This window comes from Ochlerotatus camptorhynchus, unplaced genomic scaffold, assembly GCF_037179485.1.
Source record: "Ochlerotatus camptorhynchus isolate MF236.1 unplaced genomic scaffold, CSIRO-AGI_Acam_v1.1 ptg000052l, whole genome shotgun sequence".
Taxonomy (NCBI): Eukaryota; Metazoa; Arthropoda; class Insecta; order Diptera; family Culicidae; genus Ochlerotatus; species Ochlerotatus camptorhynchus.
The window spans coordinates 2,015,053-2,035,649 of NW_027040542.1; the positions used below are offsets into that span (position 1 = coordinate 2,015,053).

A 20,597-nucleotide genomic window follows, 5' to 3' on the forward strand; every position below is an offset into this window, starting at 1 on the left:
CTGTAAGGCGCCCTTCGGAACATTACCAGACAGCATTCACATTTTACCAAGGAAAACAATTTTAAGCATGTGAATATATTCATCCATGATATATTATGACTGTCATGGAAATTATTGATTGAAATTGATATCTCATTTTATTAAAATAAAATAAAAAATAGACCAATGAAAAACCTTATGGGGGTGACATAGGCCCAAAACATAAATTTCTATAAAATATCTTATCACTTTAAACACGATGTCTCCGGTAAAACAATTTCATTTTTTTCTTTGATTTGTTTCCGTCGATCTTGTTTTCCGTACTGAGTACCAATGCTACCGACGCCAGGGAGGCAGCTCCTACACCTGGACGTTACCTATCAACCCATCAACTCATAGACCGGGGACCAACGGCTTTACTTCCCTTCTGAAGGAAGACGTGATCAGAGATTTTGCCTCTGAAAATCCCGGCGGCGCCGACTGAGATTGAACCCAGGCCTGCTGGGGTGAGAGGTAATCACGCTTACCACTACACCGAAAACCATTGCATAATAAAGCTTTTTTTTTAAATTCGAAATGATGCGTCGAAAAAAACTTTGTTTGAATTTTTGGACGTCGCTCCAAAGTAAATTGCACCTTAATGTATATCAGATGAGCAGTCCCATCGAAAAAAAAACTCTACCTTCTCAGATTAGCATAATTATGTGTTATGGGAAATCATTCACATTTTTGCAAAAAATCGCCCATTTTGGATCTTGTTTTTTTTTCAAAAAACGTCCATGTCATTTTTCAATAAATTGTAGAACGAAAATGTCACTCCTGATCAGCGAATCCAAACATATAAAGCAACCAACGATACAGACAAAACGGTTGCTACGACTACCATGACAAACTCGCTCCATAACATAGCTCGATCCGAGTGGTAAAAGGATAATGATATATTGCTTGCCTGCTTTGTTGCAATATACACGGATGAGGACATAGCTTGATATGAATCGAGAAAAGACATAACAAAACAATTCCTATTAACACACGTGTATCATCTTCGGCTCTACTTCGTGAAGCAGTTTGCCAACAACTTGCTCGTTTCCTTCTACCGCCCCGAGTGAGTTGTGTCGCACGGACTGCTTGTCATGAAAAAGAACGAATAAGATTATATCATTATTGCTTTAAACTTCTGACATAGCGTTATTATTCGGTTCGTTGATCGCTTGTCATTTGGAGATATTTTTGATTCCTTGCTCCTGATCGAAATGACGACTAAGACAAAATTGTAGAAAAATAATAATAAAGTCTTCCTGCGAAAATTATGCACGGTATTTGTTTTTAGTAATTTGGAGTAAAAAAATGAAAAATGTTTCAAAAATTCAAATATTTCGAAAGCAGGGGAAATTGATGTAATGTCGGCTTAAATGCCTCTAATTTGGGCTCATACATAAATTCAGCAAACGACTAAATTTTCAACGATCAAAATATCCATTAATACCGTCCCAATACCATGTTTATCTTGATAAAATTGATAAACGGCAGATTTTTAAGCGATGGGCCCAATTTTAGATCCATAGGCCAACATTAGAGCCATTTCCCCTATATCTTCAATTTTTATAATTAAAAAAAATGCTCATAAAAATGCAAACTTTTTGAATATATTTAAAACCATGCATTGAAAAAAAATGGGGGCGACCCCGGCGTAGTGGTTAGCATCCATACCTCTCACGCCAAAGTCACGAGTTCAAATCTCACCCCCGGACATGTCACAAATGACCCAAGAGCGTTAAAGTGACTATAAAAAAAAATGAATTGAAAAAAAAATTGTAGAACAAGAACTTTAGGTAAAATTTTAAATTATTAAAATTGAAGATATACTTTTTGAGATATGTGAGTTTTTAAAACATTCAAGGTTTTATCAAAAAAAAAGATGCAAAAATGTCAATGATTTTGATAACACGAGGAGATCGAAGTAGGTCGCGCTGCGAAAATGACGTGTTTTTATTTTGCTGCGTCGTTTTCGTTCTAGTGAAAATGTTATAAATTTACAATTTCATTTTTAAAAAGTGTTAATTTGAAAGTACAGAAGTGATGTTGAAAAGTGCATAAAGTGATTTTTTTTAAATTCTTATCCGTTGCATGTGGTGCCGACAGTTCTAGACTACGCCAATCAAATATTGCACTGCTGCTTGATTGAAAGTTTCAGTACATTATCAATGGTGTATATTTGCATCGATGATGTATTTGAGCGGAGCTTATGCGTAAAAATAGCTTCGGAATTCTTGCGTTCTTGAAATGGGCTATTGTAGGTGCGGTCCCAAGTGGAAAACTTCCATCGAAATAAGTTGCAGCAACTTGATTGTGTCTGGAATAAGTTTCACACAAGTAACCACAATTGTTCAGTAACAAGTGTGCTGCTAAGGGTAGAGCTGTCACCTTCTAACTCACGGGTTCAAGCTTCATAAGAAATGATTGCAGGCAGATTTTATCCATAATGCAACTGCCAGACAGTGGGAGTTAGGCCAAGGGCGAATCTTCATTCTAATCTACGATTCCACATACTATTAATAACCTCTTACACATGAGAACCTCCTATCGATAAGAATGAATTGTGCATATGTTTAGGATCAACAAACATTTTCAGGCGCAAAGGAGCAACAGGATCGAGCTGATAACGTTTCTTAATTCCAAAATCTGAAGACGGTTTTGAATAATATGGTTAGGTAATGGGCAGCAACAACGGACAGATAAACTACTTACAGCTTCTTTTTATTAAATGCTTGATATGACGATTGCTAGCAACACCGGCTGGGCGTATCCTATGGCTTACCCTCCTTACTAACAAAAATCCACCCTTCCCGTGACACTTATGAGGGGTCGTAGAGTTCTCTGCATCTCTCTTAAGTAAGTGTCGGACTAAAATTCCTCCCCTTTTCCCCACCAGATGCAAGAACGTGGCCAGGAAAGCTCTGGTCTGTTGGAGGAAGACACATCCTTTATCTAAGAAGTAGTAATTAATCACAAATTACTATCTAACAGCAACGGATGAAGGTGGGTCTTCTTCTTAACAAAATTTTGGAGCTCGTATCTCCTACGACATTGTGCAACCTTGTTTATGCTGTGCTAAATGTCAATGATTATGATAACACTCAATTACACTAAGTGTTATGCAAATCGGAGAAGGTCGCGCCATTTATTTTTATTTTTTTTGTTTGGCGTGGAACTGGTTAGATTCATGATAGAACAAATAAAATATATAAGACTCATTACACATTTAACATTTAACATCGCCTACTGCCTTGCATATTGCAACAAAACGAAAAAGTGCAACTTCAACTCCTGTTATTTCCAACAAATAAATTCCGCGGAATTTATGAAATTAGTCATACTAAGCAAAGGATAAACGTGCACGCATCAATGAATAAAAGATTATGAATTTAGCGCCAATGGCTAAAATAGCTTTATGGTCCATAATTGGCTAATTGACACTATGTTGTCAAATTGCAAATAGGTTCTTTTTTACATATGTATTAAGAGTATACCCTTCTGCTGGAAGTCTACTCACCGGAATGCCTTAAGCCATAGCTATCACAGCTCTCGTCCAGAATGCCATCATGAGTGGCAACGGCCGCAGCCGCCGTCCAGAGATCCCGCGGGTGCGGATGATGATGGTGCGAGTTTAATCGATATTCGGTCCCCAGACGGTACTCGGAATAGTAATCTGTGAGGAGAGAAGCCAATTTGATTAGTGTTAATGAGTGAAAGGATTCCAATCTTTACTGACCATTGTGCAGCGCTGACGATGCGCTGTGGTGAAAAGGGTTCACATGGGACAGCGTGGTGACCGACGCCGATGCCGTAGAGGACGAGGATGACGTGGTGGCGCTGGTTCCGGACGCCGATGGAGGCGGAGAAGCTATGCTTCGTTTACTACTGCTGCTGGTAGTACTGGTGCCGGTGGCAGTGCTGCCGTTGGTATTTCCGTTCCCATGGTGATGATGGTGATGGCCCTTGATAGTGAGATGACTGTGGACATGGTCCTGCTGTTGCAGTTGCTGCTGCTGCTGCTGCTGCTGCTGCTGATGTTGTTGTATTAGCTGTTGCTGATGTTGACCGTGATGATGATGATGAAGGTGGTGATGGTGATGCTGCAGGAGATAGGCCGCCGATGCCGGTGAGGACAGTGAGGTGGATAGAAAGTCATTTGCCTGGGCCTCGTCGGCACTGTTGTTACCGACTACCAGCGTGCTGCCGTTTGTTCGATTGTCACCCCCGCTGGCTGCTAGTACAACTGTCGTGGGGGACGATTTCGACGAAGTCGGTGAGTCTAGGACTAAGGACGATGCGGTTGTGCTTTCCTGCTGTGCGACAGTTTTTTTTTACCGGGAACGAAGAAGAAAGGAATTGCCTGTGAGTTCAATCAAGTTCATCATTTATCAAAATCTGATTTCTTTTCTTCGGCGCAACACGCCTTTCAAAGAGGGAAAATCGACTGCACGCGTGTCTTCGGGTTAGTTGTCAGTGAGGGTTTTATGATGTCTTGGGATTGGTTTTTAATGTTCAGGTAATAGCGACAAGTCTATTAATCATGGTTGGTTGTTTCCAAACGATGAATTTGTTTTGCAATTGATCTGGAAAAGCGAGGTTATGTTACACTCTAATTTACGCCACAGGGTTCCAAGCAACCGTTTAGGTTTGATGGTGGACTCAGTTTAGGTATGTATTAAATATATATTTTCTGCTGTAATCAAAAATTAAGTAAATCAAAATATGATTTCTTTGAAAGTTATGAATTGGGATGTTAATGGAATAATCACAAAAGCAAAAAAAAAAAAAAAAATTATTAATGTATAATAATCAGCTTTTTTATGATTTCGTTGATCATTTACTCCAAGCAAATAGATTTTCAACTCGAACATCAATGGGAAGAACTTTTTTACTTTTGTAGTACTTGATTTAAAATGCTTAGTTAAAAACGACTGTGGACTCGTTTATTCTTCTTCTTATTTAGCTACTATATTCCAACTGGAACTCTTTGAGCGTATCCTCAGTTATTATAATTTAGAGCTTACAAGTACCTGTACATTATGTGGCAAGCACAATAAAGGTCGAAAAATTTTCCAACATGGAAATACATTAATCAAGAAAAACTAGCTTGTACGCTGCAGTCCAATTACCATTACATTTGTTGTAGCAAAAAAATGCAGAGGATATAAGAAATCCACTCCTACATTTGATTTGCGTGTTAAAATTCAAATAATTGGCCTTCTGAACTACACAGTTATCAAAAGTTACGAATTTTCGAAAAATTTCAGTTATTACATAACAGTGCCGTCAAATCTTTACTTTACTGTCTTCAATGTCCGTGGTCTTCAGATTGATGAAAACTTGATTACCTAATGGGATTTATAATTGAACAAAAGCTTAAATCTCTTTGGTCAACCCCCCAAAGGGGGTTACACACTTTCTATTGAGCCGATAAGATGACAGTATCCTCAACGAATCACAGAAACAGCAGGCAAGCAGTGAAAGAAACACTGCCTCAAGTGTGAACTCAAGAAAGGACAAAGGAAGCTATGTTAACACCTACGCACATTTCCTCAAGCCTACTACGTTCCCGCCCACTGCGGTACCGTTTATTGTTCCGATAAACAAAATTGGCCACGCTTTGGTTGATGAGCGCTCGTTGTCCTTGTGTGTTTTGTCCTGATGGTGGAGGAATGACAAACATGACGATGTGTAAAACAATATGTGAGGTGTCCTTTTTTCCTACCTTTCCTATCGTTGTTGTTGACACAAATTCATTAGATAATTGACCTGCTCCTGATGCATACAGTGTGAGTTCACCCAACCCCCATCGAGCATTAGTGTCAAAGCCATTGGGAAATGATGTCTTCATGCCATCACCTTTAATGTTTAGTTGTGGGGAAAGTTTGAGGCAGAAAAATCTAGCAGTGATAGGCGACAATCGGCAGTTATCGATCACACTTTACCTCACGGAAGAACTGTAGTCAATATCGGGGAAGAAGTGTAACGAAACTTAAATACAATTTCCGCCGGTGGTAGAGGCACGATTTCCGTCGTGGGATTGAATTCGTCTTTCCTATAGTGAGCAGTTTTCCGTGCTAAATTTATGTTGCTCGTGTTTTTTGTAACTTCACTACTACTTTGGTTGGAAATGCTATCTAATATCAACATGTAGCTTTAGTGTGATCATTTATTAGCTAGAGAAAGTTCTGAAGAGGGTAGGTTGATAGGTCCGCAAGAGTACGGTAGTGTGAAAACTTAATAGAAGTTGAAAATGAGTAAGTTGAATGGTAGTGATGAAACGTCGCTAGAATTATTCCACAGATTAGAGCTCTTGCTGCTTATTATTTTTACAAAATGTTTTACATATACCGTTGATAAATAGTATATATTCATCGAATTCTACGTTTAAATAGTTTAAGATAACTCATGGGATTTAATGAAAAAATTTAGTAGATTGTAATAAACTTGATTTATCTAATATTTCTAGTGTTCAGAATCATAAGGTCCCACAGTTAAGTGAACAAATTTTACGAAATTAACACAATACGATGTAGTGAAAGGTTGTATTAGTTAGCAAAAGCAACATCAAATGCACCGGGAAATATTAATCCAGGTGAGTTAATAACAAAAGAGAAAATCGGTGAAGAGAATCGATCATCGCAGTTAGGCCCTTATGATTCTGAACGCTAGATTTGTATTGTTGCATTAAGGATGCGACGTAAAAACTAGTACCTTAATCCGGGGGCAAATTGATCCTCGGGGTGAAATTGGTTAAAATGCCCTGCATTTTCAGCTATCCTGCAGAAAATTTTCATCGATGGACTCGAATGATTGGTTTGATGAGTTTTTCACACCAAAAATGTATAATTTACTGCAAAAATTTCAATTTCATTTTACTGGAGTTCAATAGCTCACAACATAATCATCTAAACAAAAGATTATAGCGGTGCAACGTAGTGACACCAGTGCGCAAAACAGTCAGGTTCATCGAGTCATTTTCATATGAATATGAACTGCCATCTGCCTCATCATTCACTGCCTCGTGAGGCTCTGAATGATTGAGAGGTAAACGAGTCACTGACAGCCGAGCACTCAGTCAGTAGCTCAGTCAGAACGTTTATTCTTCCGGGATGGTACCCAAACCTTGTTTTGAATGACTGAGCGTACATTTTCTATGGAAAAATGTCTCAATTACATGCTGTGTGAGCGAAGGCAAGCGGTGTGAGTCACTTGTTCGTGAGTGACTGAATGTTTTTGTTGGCTCTTTCATTGCCTCTTCCTTTACCGTTTGGTACAAACGGTCTGCACAGAGCAATGGATTGAATAGTGCAGAGCCTTCACACTCAGCCTAGACAGTCAATAATTTTACGCTCTGAGTGACACTGAAGTCGAAGTACTTAAAATATTATGAAAAAAAAAGTTTCCATTGATAAGAAACGTGAGGATTTTCACCAATTTTTAAAAAATGATGCCTGTTTGCCCACACGACTAATACCGTATGCGTGATAATGTTTGCACCATTGTTCTAATAAGGTTCCTGTTTCACCTGTGCATACAATGCCTTGGTTTTCTTTGCATGCACGTAACCTATAGCTCATACCGTAGTAGGCTGTGTATAAAAGAAAATGATTTACTTAGTTTGACAGTTTGACCATGACGAAGTGGCAGCGTATTCGTGATTTGTCCCACACGCAAATGTCGCAAAAAGAGATTTCAATCGCCGTGGGAGTGTCCCGGTGGACAAAAGGGTTTTAGACCGAGAAAAGAAAGGACAACTATCCGCGAAGGTGGCCACAGGTCGTCCGAGGGTTATCGTTGCTATCAAAAGGAAGATTCGGGTGAATCCAGTGCGTTCAATAAGGAAAATGGCCAAGGAACACGGGATCAGTGACTTTACGGCACGGAAGATTGCGGGGCGAAGTCGAGGGCACGAAAAAAACTCACATAATTACCAACCGCATCCGGGAGCTACAAGTCGAACGATGCAAGAAAATATTGAACTTCCTTAAGCGAAAAAATCCGGTAATCCTGTTCACCGACGAGAGCATCTTTACCGTCGATCCCGTATCAAATTCCAGAACCGACCGGTATATTAGTTCTCTTCCGGTAAAAGACGTGTCCGACAAGCACAAGAACGTGTATCTGACCAAGCATCCTGCTAGCGTTATGGTGTTTGGATTGGTGGCTTCCGATGGCAAAAAAATTGACCCGGTGTTCATTCCAGAAAGCGACAAGGTCAACACGGAGGTCTACATCGGGATTTTAAGTAAGTATGTTCTTCCGTGGATCAAAGAACAGTACGGTCCGAAGTCAAATGTTGTATTTCAACAAGATGGGGTTCCGTGCCACACCTCGAACCGCACTCAGAAGTGGTTGCAGGAACATCTTCCGTTCTGGGCGAAGAATATGTGGCCGCCATCCAGTCCCGATCTTAATCCGCTGGATTACTCAATATGGCGCGTCATGAAGGCCAAGGCCTATTCTAAACGCCACCCGAGTATAGCAAGCCTCAGACAAACATTGACCCGTACCTGGAGAGAAATGGATCCAGACTACATTATTAGAACCGGCCGTGCATTCTGGAAGCGTGTGGAGGCCGTAATTGCAGCAAGTGGAAACTCGATCGATGATTAACATGGTTTAAGACTATGAGAAACATCCCCCCTTTGAATAAATTAAACTCATACCGTACGATACTGGTTAAGTTTTACTGGTTAACGATACGGTATTGGTTAAGTTTTGCCAAATAATGTTATTCATCATATTTGTTTTCCTGAGCCATTATACTTATCTTATATTTGGCAAATATTTGACCAACAATTTATTGACCAAATACTACAAAACGGTTATTTGACCACCTGTTTATCAAGATATTTGTTGACATATTACATTATTTGCAGTTGACCGATTTTATTTAATTGGCCATTGATTTGATATTTAATTGCTGATGGTATTTGGTTCAATTTATTTTGCGTCAAGAAAGTGAATTTTGATAATCTCAGGCTAATACACAGTTTGGAGATCATATGATCCATATTAGGTTTGGAGATCATATAACGATCATTAGTTCATTCCGAGTCCACTGGAATCGGTTCTAGAACAAATTTTCTGGAGAAAAACTTTCATGTGACAAGCAAATAATGCTCATTTCAGGTTTCTTCGTTTGTTGATCTCGCAATAGCTCCTTCAGAATCAGTTCTGAACCATATTTACAGAAGTAATGAATTTATATGATGTAACGCAGCAAACACATCATTTTCGACAGGAATTCGTTCACGACTCGGAAAAGGCCATACGTTTAAGGTTAAATTAGAACTGTGAATAGCGAATGTACAAAGTGAAGTACTCAGCAGGTAGCAAAGGTGGTGTTTACCCCAAAATAATTCATGAGGGGTGGAAAAATTGCTCTAATGTTCTTTGAAAATTTATTCAGGAAATACTTTGAACCAGTTCAACGATTTTTTAAAAACATCTTGGCAAAACATAGTTCACAAGTCTTGCCAAATCAAACCATGAAATTTTAAGATGATCTCTATATAAATCATGAAAATAAAAAAATTAAAACCATACTCACACTGCGATCAATAATGTTTCATTTCAAATATAATTGAAGTTTGCCCATCGGCATCTAATCTAATCTAATCTAACACCAACACAGCCAGTTCTTGAATGCATCCTGGAAAATGATGGATATACCTCCATAATTTTTCTTGTCTATTTGATATATGTTTCACATCGAAGATGCATCACACATATCAAAACGACCAGGCCTACTGTGCAGCATTTAAGGGGCAAGATGATTCAGGAAACATCGGGCCTGTTTAAGTCGAAGATTTAAACGCGATGCTTCAGAATTCAATAAATGGATGAAACGGGGACATCTCGTACCGTACGTTCCGATTTTGGTAATTATATGATTGGTTGGTTGTTGGAAGTATCAAAGCTAGGAAGGTTAAGTGATGCTCCATTTTCTTCTGACGGTTGGGACATGAGGACTAACTCTTGTCCTAGCCTTTTATGGCTTATGGCTATAGCGCCATTACTCGCTTTCTGAAAAGAGAAGAGGGAAAGGAAAAGGAGAAGGACAAAGGGAAAAGGATTATGTAAACTCTATGAACATAAACAATATTTTTGATTTGAATATACAATTATCAAGTCATAAAAGGTAACAAGAACTAAAATGTGATCCTTTGATTACTGGAAAATTCTGCGTCCCTAGTTCAAAATTGTCACGAGTCTAGGGTTCGGTCGTAGATCCTATACCAGTAACGCACCACAAAAAGGTGATATTCCAACGTTACTGGTTTGAAAAGATAAAAATTTACAAAATGGAACGAACTCACCAAGTTTAGCCAATTGAACCTGAAGGCTGCTTGACATGTGTTGACGTAGAAGTCCAAATTGTAGACGAAGCTTGACGAAGATCAACATGAACTAGTCCGATTTATAGAAATTGCGCGAAATGTGTTCCGTCGATTTGAGAGCCTTTTCGTAGCCAATAGTCAGGTTCAACGCTGCGACTCAACGAATGATGGAACTTATGATGGGATGAATGATGGAACGCCTCATGGAGGTTCTACTTGTCTTCGGGACAGCTTCTCAGCGGGAAATAGCAGGGCATAGAACTAGATACAATGAGATGCAGCTCTCGCAGGGCTTCTTATGTCTTAGTGAACTCACTGAGGAACTAGAAATCGTCTCCTGGGCTTGGTTTTGGGCAGATCAGCAACCGATTATAGATAACAAAAACTCCACGGAAAAAAACAAACGTCAGGTTAGATCACATGCACAGACTACTCCTTTCTAATTGAAGTTTACTCATCGACATTTCTGAAAACTCGAACAACTATTTTCGGATCTCAGAAATCGCAAGGTTTTGTGTCGAAGAATTAAAAAATGTTGAATTAAAACTACAATCTAAAACAAATCTGGTTGAGATCATGGATATTTCACCTCGAATGTAAACGATGTTGGTTCATTGGCTTTACGTATTGCAGGAATTGCCAAAGGATTCATGCTGCATGGTTCAGTTTTGCTGAAGGTAACTTGTCCCTATAAATAATTTAAACCACAATTAAAACAAAATGTCGGACTTAGATCATTGATATTTCATTTCATATATCATAGAAATAGGCCCATTTGAATTTCTGAAAAAAAGGGATAGGAACCATTCTACATGGTTCTGTGCTGAGGAAAGTCAGTTCTTCATATAAGTGAGCAATTTCAAAGTTTCCTTGGCTAGAAATAACAAATATCTTCACCTCAAATACATTAACGTTGGGGCCTGTCCGAAAACACCATTGGTAGTTTCGCCGCGATCTTCTCGTAGGCAGCATAAAAAAGTGAAAACAAAGCAACCACAGCTAGATGCAGGCGTGGGCCCGCGGTTATGCTCGCTACGGCTACTTGTTATTAGCAGAGATAGGGGTGCCACTTCCCTGGGGGAATGGTCATAGTAACCATGCTACAAGTTCTTTACCGAAGAAATTCATTTGTCAGTGTAAATAATGCAAACTACAATTTAAATACTTTCTAGGGTTGCGATCATTGATATTTCATGCCGAAAATAAATAAAATTATCCAGTAATGAAACGTTATCATTAGATATGAGCGTTGGAAATTTTATATTTTTGAGCGAAGTCAGCCTCTAAGAGGGCCGTTTTGAAATAAGGGTTTTGCGCGGCGAATCATAGATCTGGGTCTAGTTGTCCGTTTTTTGCTCCTGATACACCATTCGATGAGTAATAAGCTTTTCTATCGACAATCTCCACATGTCACGTGACTAGCTGGCTACGCTGAGGCTCTAGGAGGCAACAAGTGTTTAGACCCAGGCCCTTTGCAGTGAGAAGCAGTCACGCTTACCACTACACCACTGGCGTCTCTTCTCTGGGACCTTCACGGTAAAAAGTTGTCACATCTAATCCAAATGCTCTTGCACTTGACTCAGTCTGTCATGCGTCATGTCTACGAATCAAAGTGATTTATCGTTGATTTTCAAGCGATTTGTGTTTTGAAACAAAGTGATTTGTCGTTGAAAAATATGTACTGTATAACACCTTTAAATCAAAATGATTATCATTTGAATTGGCACCACTGTTTTCATCCATTGAATTTTATTAGTTTTGCTTTTGGAAGCAAATGTCAAAAACGCACATGCCTAACATTACTCGCGAAGATGGCAAGTCAACAATAAATTAATTAAGAGCAAAAAAGCGATAATTCTCCATTTCCACCTGAAATAATTTGCATTCTAGAGCGAGAGTATTACGAAATTTTTTCTGTATTCAATAATAGTGTATTATTTGGATAAGTTCTATTACAAAACATTGTCAAACTTATCAAATTGATTGCTCAATATTAATTCTACTACAAGCCTTGTAATGTAGCTCAATATCACTTGGACACATGCAACCTGGGTAGTAATATTTATGATATATGTATTATGGTCATATTCTTAATTACATATAACAAGGCTTGCAGTATGATCAAGGCAATATATTATTTAAATTCATATTCAGCAAACATGAAATCCAAAGATACATTAATTAAATTTAAAGTTATAGAATTTTAATATCAGTATGCTTGACATTTCAAGTTCAAAGCACATCACATCAACAACGATGTACAATACAATCTAAAATGAAGTGATTTGCTGTTGATTTCCTGTTCAAAGGTCGATATTTCGAATTATATACAAAAAATCACTTTTCCTGCCACCACTGCCAGTGCAGTGTTACAATGAAAGTATGATTTCAAACTGAAATAATTTCGGATTTTCTTATCTTATCGATTTGGTATGCAGATGATTAATTCTATAACATTTGCTCTATCTCATACGCGTAGCTGGTGGGGGGGGGGGGAGGGTGGCAGGGGTGTAAAGTTTCAAACTGAAACTCTAAGCTTATCATCTTTTCAAGTAGGTATGTTCAGATGAATTGTTAAAAAATAATTGCTCATATCATAAGCGTCGTTAGGCAGGAGGGCTTACTAAACCCCTGTCACCTCACTCATGTCAATAGAAGGAAAAGTTCAAACTGAAATAACTAAGATGTTTCTCATCTTGTTAAGTTGGTATGTTTAGATGTGTTATACAAAAATATTTGCTCAATGTAATAGGCGTAGTTGGATAGGGGGAGGAAGAGGTTTACTGTATCCCCTCCAACCCTCACTTATACAAATTAAAGTAACGTTACACACTTGAAATAACTTCAGAGTTTCCTATCTTCTCGAGTAATTGGGCCATCTTTAAGTGGACTAAATTTTAGTTGAGCTTCCATTAGTTGGGCTATAGTCAAACGTCATTTCTGACAGTGCAGATTCCTTTTCGAAATTTCGACCGAATTCATGCGAACACCGACAAACGAATGGAAATGATACAGGTTATTTCAATGCGAAACAACGAGTTGCTCCTTGATTGTTGTGAACGATGTGGCTGAACGAGGGGTGAAGCTAATTTCCGAATTTAACAAGAAATCCTCCCGAGACGCAGTTCAACAGCAATTTTTGCTTCAGGTGATCGATCAGCATCGAAAAGAGTAACCTAAGAAATCGTAGAACATATTAAACTAAAAATTTAATAATTACAATCCTCTAACATTGTGTATTACACCAAAAAAGTAGGGAAGGGGTAGGGGGTACTTGCTTACAAACTGCTCCTATGAGATTGAACAAATGTTTTTGCACAGACAAACAGACGTAACTCTTTGAAAAAGTTCTTCTTGAAAACATGGTATCTCAAAACATAGGATCTCAGTAACGACGCCTCTCTGACTTCTCGCGGAAAACAAGCTTGCTCGCTAACTCGCAAACAATATTGCGTTCTATAGAATGTTTAGAAACGTCAAACTGATCCGATGCCAGCGCTGCGGCGAGTAGTTCGTGGAACTGATAATATTCAAATCAACCGTTAAATGCGTGAACGAAGATACACAATGAAGTGTTACGTCTGTTTGTCTGTGGTTTTTGCATAACTCATCCGATCATACCAACTCGAGAAGATGGGAGACTCAATTTGGGAAATTGTTTCAGTCTGAAACTTTACTTTCATTGATATAAGTGAGCTGGCGGAAGGGATACAGAAGGTCCCTTATCTCCCTCCGTACACTGATAAAATGAACTATTCCCATTTTGCTTGAAATTTAATCAATTTGACATTAAACTCAGTTTAATCATATCGAATGATTAAAAATTAATCCTCTCTTTCTAAAAAATAAGCATCTGATATTAATCCCAGTTTAATCATGGTTGATTAGATTGTAAATACTTAAGTTGACAGCCCCTAGGGTATTTTGCTACAAATTTGATTCACATTTTGAATACTAAAACTACACCTAAAGTTACAACATTTTCCAAATAGTAGAATTCTTATTCTATTCCCACCCAGGAACTTTACTGAAAATTTAGTGGAAAAGTTTAGACAATATTGTAAATCAATTGAATAGTGATTGAAGCCATCGATCATTAGTTTAGGGTCACCTTACAGTACAGTACGTTATGTATCGCTCAAAAGTGTGAAATCACTCTCTGAATGATTTTTGTTCATATTTATGCCATTTCCCGTCCTATTTTAGATATGAGGTATGTGGCTCAACATATTTTTTTTTAATTTTTCATACTAAAATTTCACCTAAACTTACAACAGTATGTGTGACCATTTATACATTCCATTTGCCACATGATCTTCATTAACTTTTTTACAAGGCGTCTGACTTATACATTTTAGGGGGTAATCAGCTATAGAATTTTGCTAAAAGGTATAAGGAGATTTCTATCCGTGTATAGAATAAGCATTGTACTACCACTTTCATTCCAAAATTTGGCCGACCCATTTCTGAGAACATCAGTCATGATTATTCAGTGTGAGATTTGGAGAATGTTCTAGTTTTAGGTGAAGTTTTAGTATATGGAATTTGGAACAAATATGTAGCAAAATACCTACGAAGAAAGTTTCATTCAATACCTTTCAAATGATCTTTAGAGAATGGAAATTAAACATTTGCATGTTTTTTTTTGTCTGATCCCAAACTTTTCATCGGGAGTGTAAGTTCCACATTCTTGAAGATTTATCGCAATTAGAATTCTGTTCGTGATCTTAATTAATTTAAGTTCGACGTTTCTAAAATAATTCCAATGGTCAATTTTTCTCTGCCCTAAATTCAGGAGAATGGCCTATTTACGCCAATACCGTTAATAAGCTTCGAAAAAATGCTTTGGTTCAGTTAGTCCGCACAGTTTAAAATTTCAGAGACATTGATGAGCTTTCGAGTTCAAAAACATCAAACAATAATAAAACTCTATGATTTTTATGATTTGCTGCAATCTAAGTGTCAATATTTAGAATTTATTTAAATTTAAAAATTTAAAAAATTTGTTTTGAGAGAAAATTAAGGGAGAAGAGTATTTGTATCTCCCTCCAACCCACCTCTGCGTGTGCACATGATTACGAATAATGTCATCAATTAAAAAATATTGAAACACCTTCACCACGATAAAAAGGTCAGGTGAAGATGAAATTTTTCTTTTTTGAGATTTGGTTGAAGAGAGTTTTTTTTAAATCGTCTGGCAGCCATGATTATTATAATTTATTGAACAGGCATATTAAAATACCAAAACGGATATTTTTTTTTAAAGAATAACGTAAATGACTATCGTCAACGCCTTTAATTTCTTCTTAAGCTTTAACGTTTTAACGTTAACGCATTAAATTCACTGACATACTTATTAACAGTATCACGGAGTAGCAACCACATTTCAGATGTCAAACCATTTAAAGTGCATCCGAATTTTCTTGATATTTCGATATTGCACAAAATTTTGACAGATAAATGCCATTTGACTGAAACCTGTTTCAGCTAGTGGACTCTCAGTTAAATGACATTTAATTTAAAGGTCTTGCACTTAGCGAACGTTTAGTGTAGTCTGGCATTATTATTCCATGGTTACTAACATAGTGCCTGACTTAGTGTGTGTGCTATTTTTTTGGATCAAGTGTTCACCAGAAGGATTGTTTTAAGCTAAGTCTTATAATCTGGAATTTATTGCTTTATTTTCTTAAAATACTTTCTAGAACATCGTTATTGTTACTGTACGGGCTGCAAGGTTTTAACACTGAGAGGATACGTTAATGTAATTTGTAAAATTCTCTTTTTACATTAACAAATTATGTTAAAACATTTGACAAAAGGTCACTGAGCTTTTGAACACCGCGAATGACCTTATCCAACTGTTATCCGCACTGCAACGATTGCAATAGTCAGCTCATCGTCCTTGAAATCGTCACTTCCTGCTCCACGGTCGAAGGAATTAAATCATTGCACTCAACTATCACACTGATGGCAGCAAAATTCGATCCGCACCGGAGGTATTCATGCAAGGGAAAAATTGAAAATCGATACAACTGCAACAATCTGTCCATTTCCGCCATGATGCACCGACATATATGTGCATCGGCCATTGCGTTCAGCATATATCACCATGCACAGCCACAAAAACTGACACACTGTTGAAACATGGTTCTATCCCCTCTTCAGTGTATTTCTGGTTTTTGCGTTCCTTTGGTAGAATTAAATTTTCACATTTATTGATTTCAGGAACCTCTCTGGGACACTTACCAGCCGCAATAGGTTGGACTGATTCGGACTGATATTCTGCGTCAAGGTGTTCATGCTGTGAAGTGTTAATCCGTTTAATCCAGATTTACATCAATATAAACTGAAGTTCCATTACATCTTCTCAATTTCAGTCACTTATTATCACAAAACCAAATCAATTCATTATGCTTTAGACCACACCATGCGACACTGCTTGATGGCTCCGTTTCGTCCGGATCGTTCAAATTCCCGCGATCAACTGTGATAGATTCCGGAGACCGATGTAAAAGCATGCAAATTTTCCCAGCCAACCGCGCGCGATAAGCGAAGGAAAATCATTTTCCGTCGCAGCAAGCGATGAGTACCAGCACCACTAGCGGTTGCCATAATGAGCCAGAACGAGTGAGCAGTAGCAGTAGTAGGCGGAGCAAACGCGCAACGAGCACCATGCTGCCGTGTCTCTCTTTGTTGTTTTGCGCAACTATGTGTGTTATCAGAGGCAACGGTGCCTTTGTTCACTGACAGAGGTTACCACCCACTGTGAGATGGTGACGGTGAGTGATGCTGTACGTATACGTGGGATTGTTTTTCTTTCGTTTGAAATTATGGGAGCTTGCTTTTGTTATCTTGGTTGGCTGTCATGGCACGATCCTGATGAAAAATTCATCAAGGTACCGTGGATTGCTCTATTTCAGGCAAATGGAGCGTGAGGTCAATCCTGCGGTATGCGGGAGTGGGTTGCCGTAGCAGCCAGAAATCATAATTGATGATTCAAAACATGTGTTTTCGTATTTAAAATGAGCACTGCGGTCGGTGGCTGCTGGGTGGCTTTTACTTTATGATGCATTTAAAAATGAGATGGAAATGTCAAACATCAGTATGGCTGCAAGGCTTGCTTCGGTCCACGCTTAATAGTTACTGAATGAGACCATTCCACACTGCTTGGCTGGATGGATGGTTGATTGGTTAATTATTTAATGAGAGCAGCAAAATTATTTCAATTTGATATTTTAATAATTGATTGATAAACCGTAAATTATTGTTTTATTTACCGTACCTACCTAACGTCGGTGTGTTGGCTGCGACTGGTGAAGTGGTATTATATTTTCATTGTTGTATGCTTAGCGCTTATGAGGGTTTATGAGTGTGATGGAGCATTGTCAGATGAAAATGGAGGCTACGGTTATGGCGGTGTAGCAATTTTCTGCGATGATGAATTTTTAATGACGATGATCATTATGGCGTGTGTGTTGATTTTGCAACCCATCCTATGCATCGAGGTGATAGGGCAGCCTTGTTGGAGAAAAGCACTGACTTAGAATAATGGGTTTCCGGTTGGTTTTGTATAATGCGATATTTTTGTAATGATTTTCATTTGTCGTTATATGAAATTAAACGCATGCATTATTGACAAGCTAATTTGATATTGCAATGCTTGTGCAGAGGATTAACTTAATTTTAGATTACTGGCGTTGGATTATTTACAGCTTTGTGCATGAAATTAACTTTGCAGTTTTCTGCAATTAACCAAGGTGTGCAATGTGGAAACGAATTGTGTACGACATTGCAACAGTTTCATTGTTATTAGCAATGACTTTAGCTGTACGAACTGAAATATGTGAGAGGCATACAGTGAAAATTTTACCTAAGCTTAAAAAATAGTAGTATTTTTAAAGATGCTTTGTAATTCAAATTGCTAATTGAAATCGTTACACAGATGAATAATGTCATTTATGTTACTATTATCTATTTTTATTATATGTCTTAAGTGAATATCATATGAATAGTAATTAGGTTTGTTCCCTAACAGCAACTTACAGCAAAAGCAAAAAGCAAGTACGGGAACAAACAAAATTCATTTTGCTAACTTTATCAACCGATGTAGACTTGTACAAGTACATAGACATGCATAGAAATTAAAAATTAAAAATAAAAAGGTCTGGTATAAAAAACAAGACTTTCAATCAGGGTTGCTTCCACCCGCTTCGCTCTAAAAAAATGTTTTTTTTTCCGTATTATGGAATCATTGGATGCTATAATGATATTTTGTACTTGTAAGTTATAAGAAGACGTTGAAAAATATGTGTTTGACACATAAAACCTGTCAATTTCGCTTTCAGAAATTCGTGAGTGCCTCTTAGTGTACGCTCACGAATCAAAAAATCGCTGATTGTGACTCTCTGAAACCAAAATTATGAGGTTCTATGTGCTAAACCTATAATTTTCAAGCTCTTATTGTGAATTACAAGACAAGTACAAAATATCATTATAAGATCCATTGATTCCATAATTTCAAAAATCATTTTTTATGGCGAAGTGAGTGGAAGCAACCCTGATTCTAATCCACAAAATCGGCACTATGGTACATCCAAATAGACGGATAGAACAAAACAGGTTAAATCGTGGTACAAGTGCATACACTGAGTTGGTGTTCTGTATGAAGGTATCAACAGATGGAATTATACGCAAAACTGTACTGCATTGCATCTACGAACGATGGTCATTTCAACTGATTAACATACATTTACAGTTCCACATCGCGATTCTTCCATGAGCCGACAGTCTCTTTGATGTATAATATGAATTTAGTTGATTTGTACAAGTATTATGGGCTACGCAAAGCTACAGCAGACGAGCCTAGAAAAATAAATGCATTATTAAAAAAATAAAATAAATACAAGTATTATAATAATTTTGCATTTTTTACACGGCTGAATTTGTACGAGTACGGCAAAGGCAGTTCAAAAAAACACGTTTTAAAGGGATATTTTATTCTCCTATATTTCCCAAAGAGCAACGTCGTAGTGAGAGTTTGCTACGCCCTTAGAAAAGCAAGAAAATGACGCCCCTTTTTGAATTGTCTGAATCAAGCAAGTCTGATTTTTTTAATGTGCATGTCAGCGTGAAGTTCTCAAAATCTTAAGGATTCTAAAGAAATTTTCAATCACTTGCTTTTTTAGAACTCGCAATCTTAAACATTTTTCGTAGGCCAACATCTTGTCTCAGAATATTGAAAGCTTCTGAGCTGAGATTCATGAATATTTCTTCCGCTCATTATTACTTATTATTTGTTTTAAGTTATCGAAAAAGCTCAAAAATCTTTAAATTTATTTAGGCTGGCATTTTGAAATATTTCAATTGCCTGAATTTGAAGCCAGTTGGTTAAAAACCTTCTTAATTAAGCTATAAAAAAAATAAAAAAAAACTTTGTCTGAATTAATAATTTTGTTGGAACTTATTTGGGAGCAGCGTGAATACCACCCTCCCAACGATACAATCCTGGGTAGGCAAACTACTAATACTTAAGAAAATACACATCATCGATCGATTTGAAGAGATCGATGACGTCATGGATTCATGATAACGGGGTGATGTAGGAAATTAGATAAATAGTTGCATTTAGCCTGGTATGGCAAACGGATCCTATCCCTACTTTGGTGCCAATATTAAATGATTTATGTATAAATGTAAATACGTTATGCGTTAAATAAAGTAATTTTATTGTGAAGTGTCAGTGTAATGTAAGACCCGTGTTTTGTGTAACCAACGATGGCCAAAACATTCCCGTAAGACACCAGGAAAGACAGGATACTGGATGGACCCCATATTCACCCCAGGCAATAGATATGTTCAACCAGAGGCTTTTACCTCCTCTTCGATGTTGTGGGTTGGATGGAAAAGGCCCCAAAATTATGGTTCTTCGAACCGGATGCCCAGGAAGGACATTGGAAGGACGGTCAGAAGGTCTGACTATAGCGCTATTGGATTTGGAATGGCGTTCAACGGTCACTATTCATCTCTGGAATAATGCATCAAACGCATCAACTCCCTTCGGAAGGGAAGTAAAGCCGTTGGTTCCCGGTTCATGAGTTGATGGGTCGATAGGTAGGGTCCAGGTGTGAGAGCTGCCTCCCTGGCGTTAGTAGCATTGGTGCTCAGCACGGAACAAGATCAACGGAAAACAAATCAAGGAAAAACAAAAAAGTAAGTCATAAAATATTATATGCTATC

General features: G+C 37.8%; 1 protein-coding gene across 1 annotated transcript in view; it reads right to left on the bottom strand.

The window, feature by feature from the left end:
- The window catches only part of LOC135717192 (ETV5-related protein Ets96B-like), a 33,753-nt gene extending 17,092 nt beyond the window's left edge, over nt 1-16,661 (bottom strand). Inside the window, exons 1-3 of the mRNA XM_065239149.1 lie at nt 16,608-16,661; nt 3,752-4,328; nt 3,533-3,688 (exon numbers count right to left, since the gene is read on the bottom strand). Coding sequence (XP_065095221.1) covers nt 3,533-3,688; nt 3,752-4,328; nt 16,608-16,661 — 787 coding nt within the window. The remainder of the gene's footprint in view (nt 1-3,532; nt 3,689-3,751; nt 4,329-16,607) is intronic.
- Between the last annotated feature and the right edge of the window lie 3,936 nt (nt 16,662-20,597).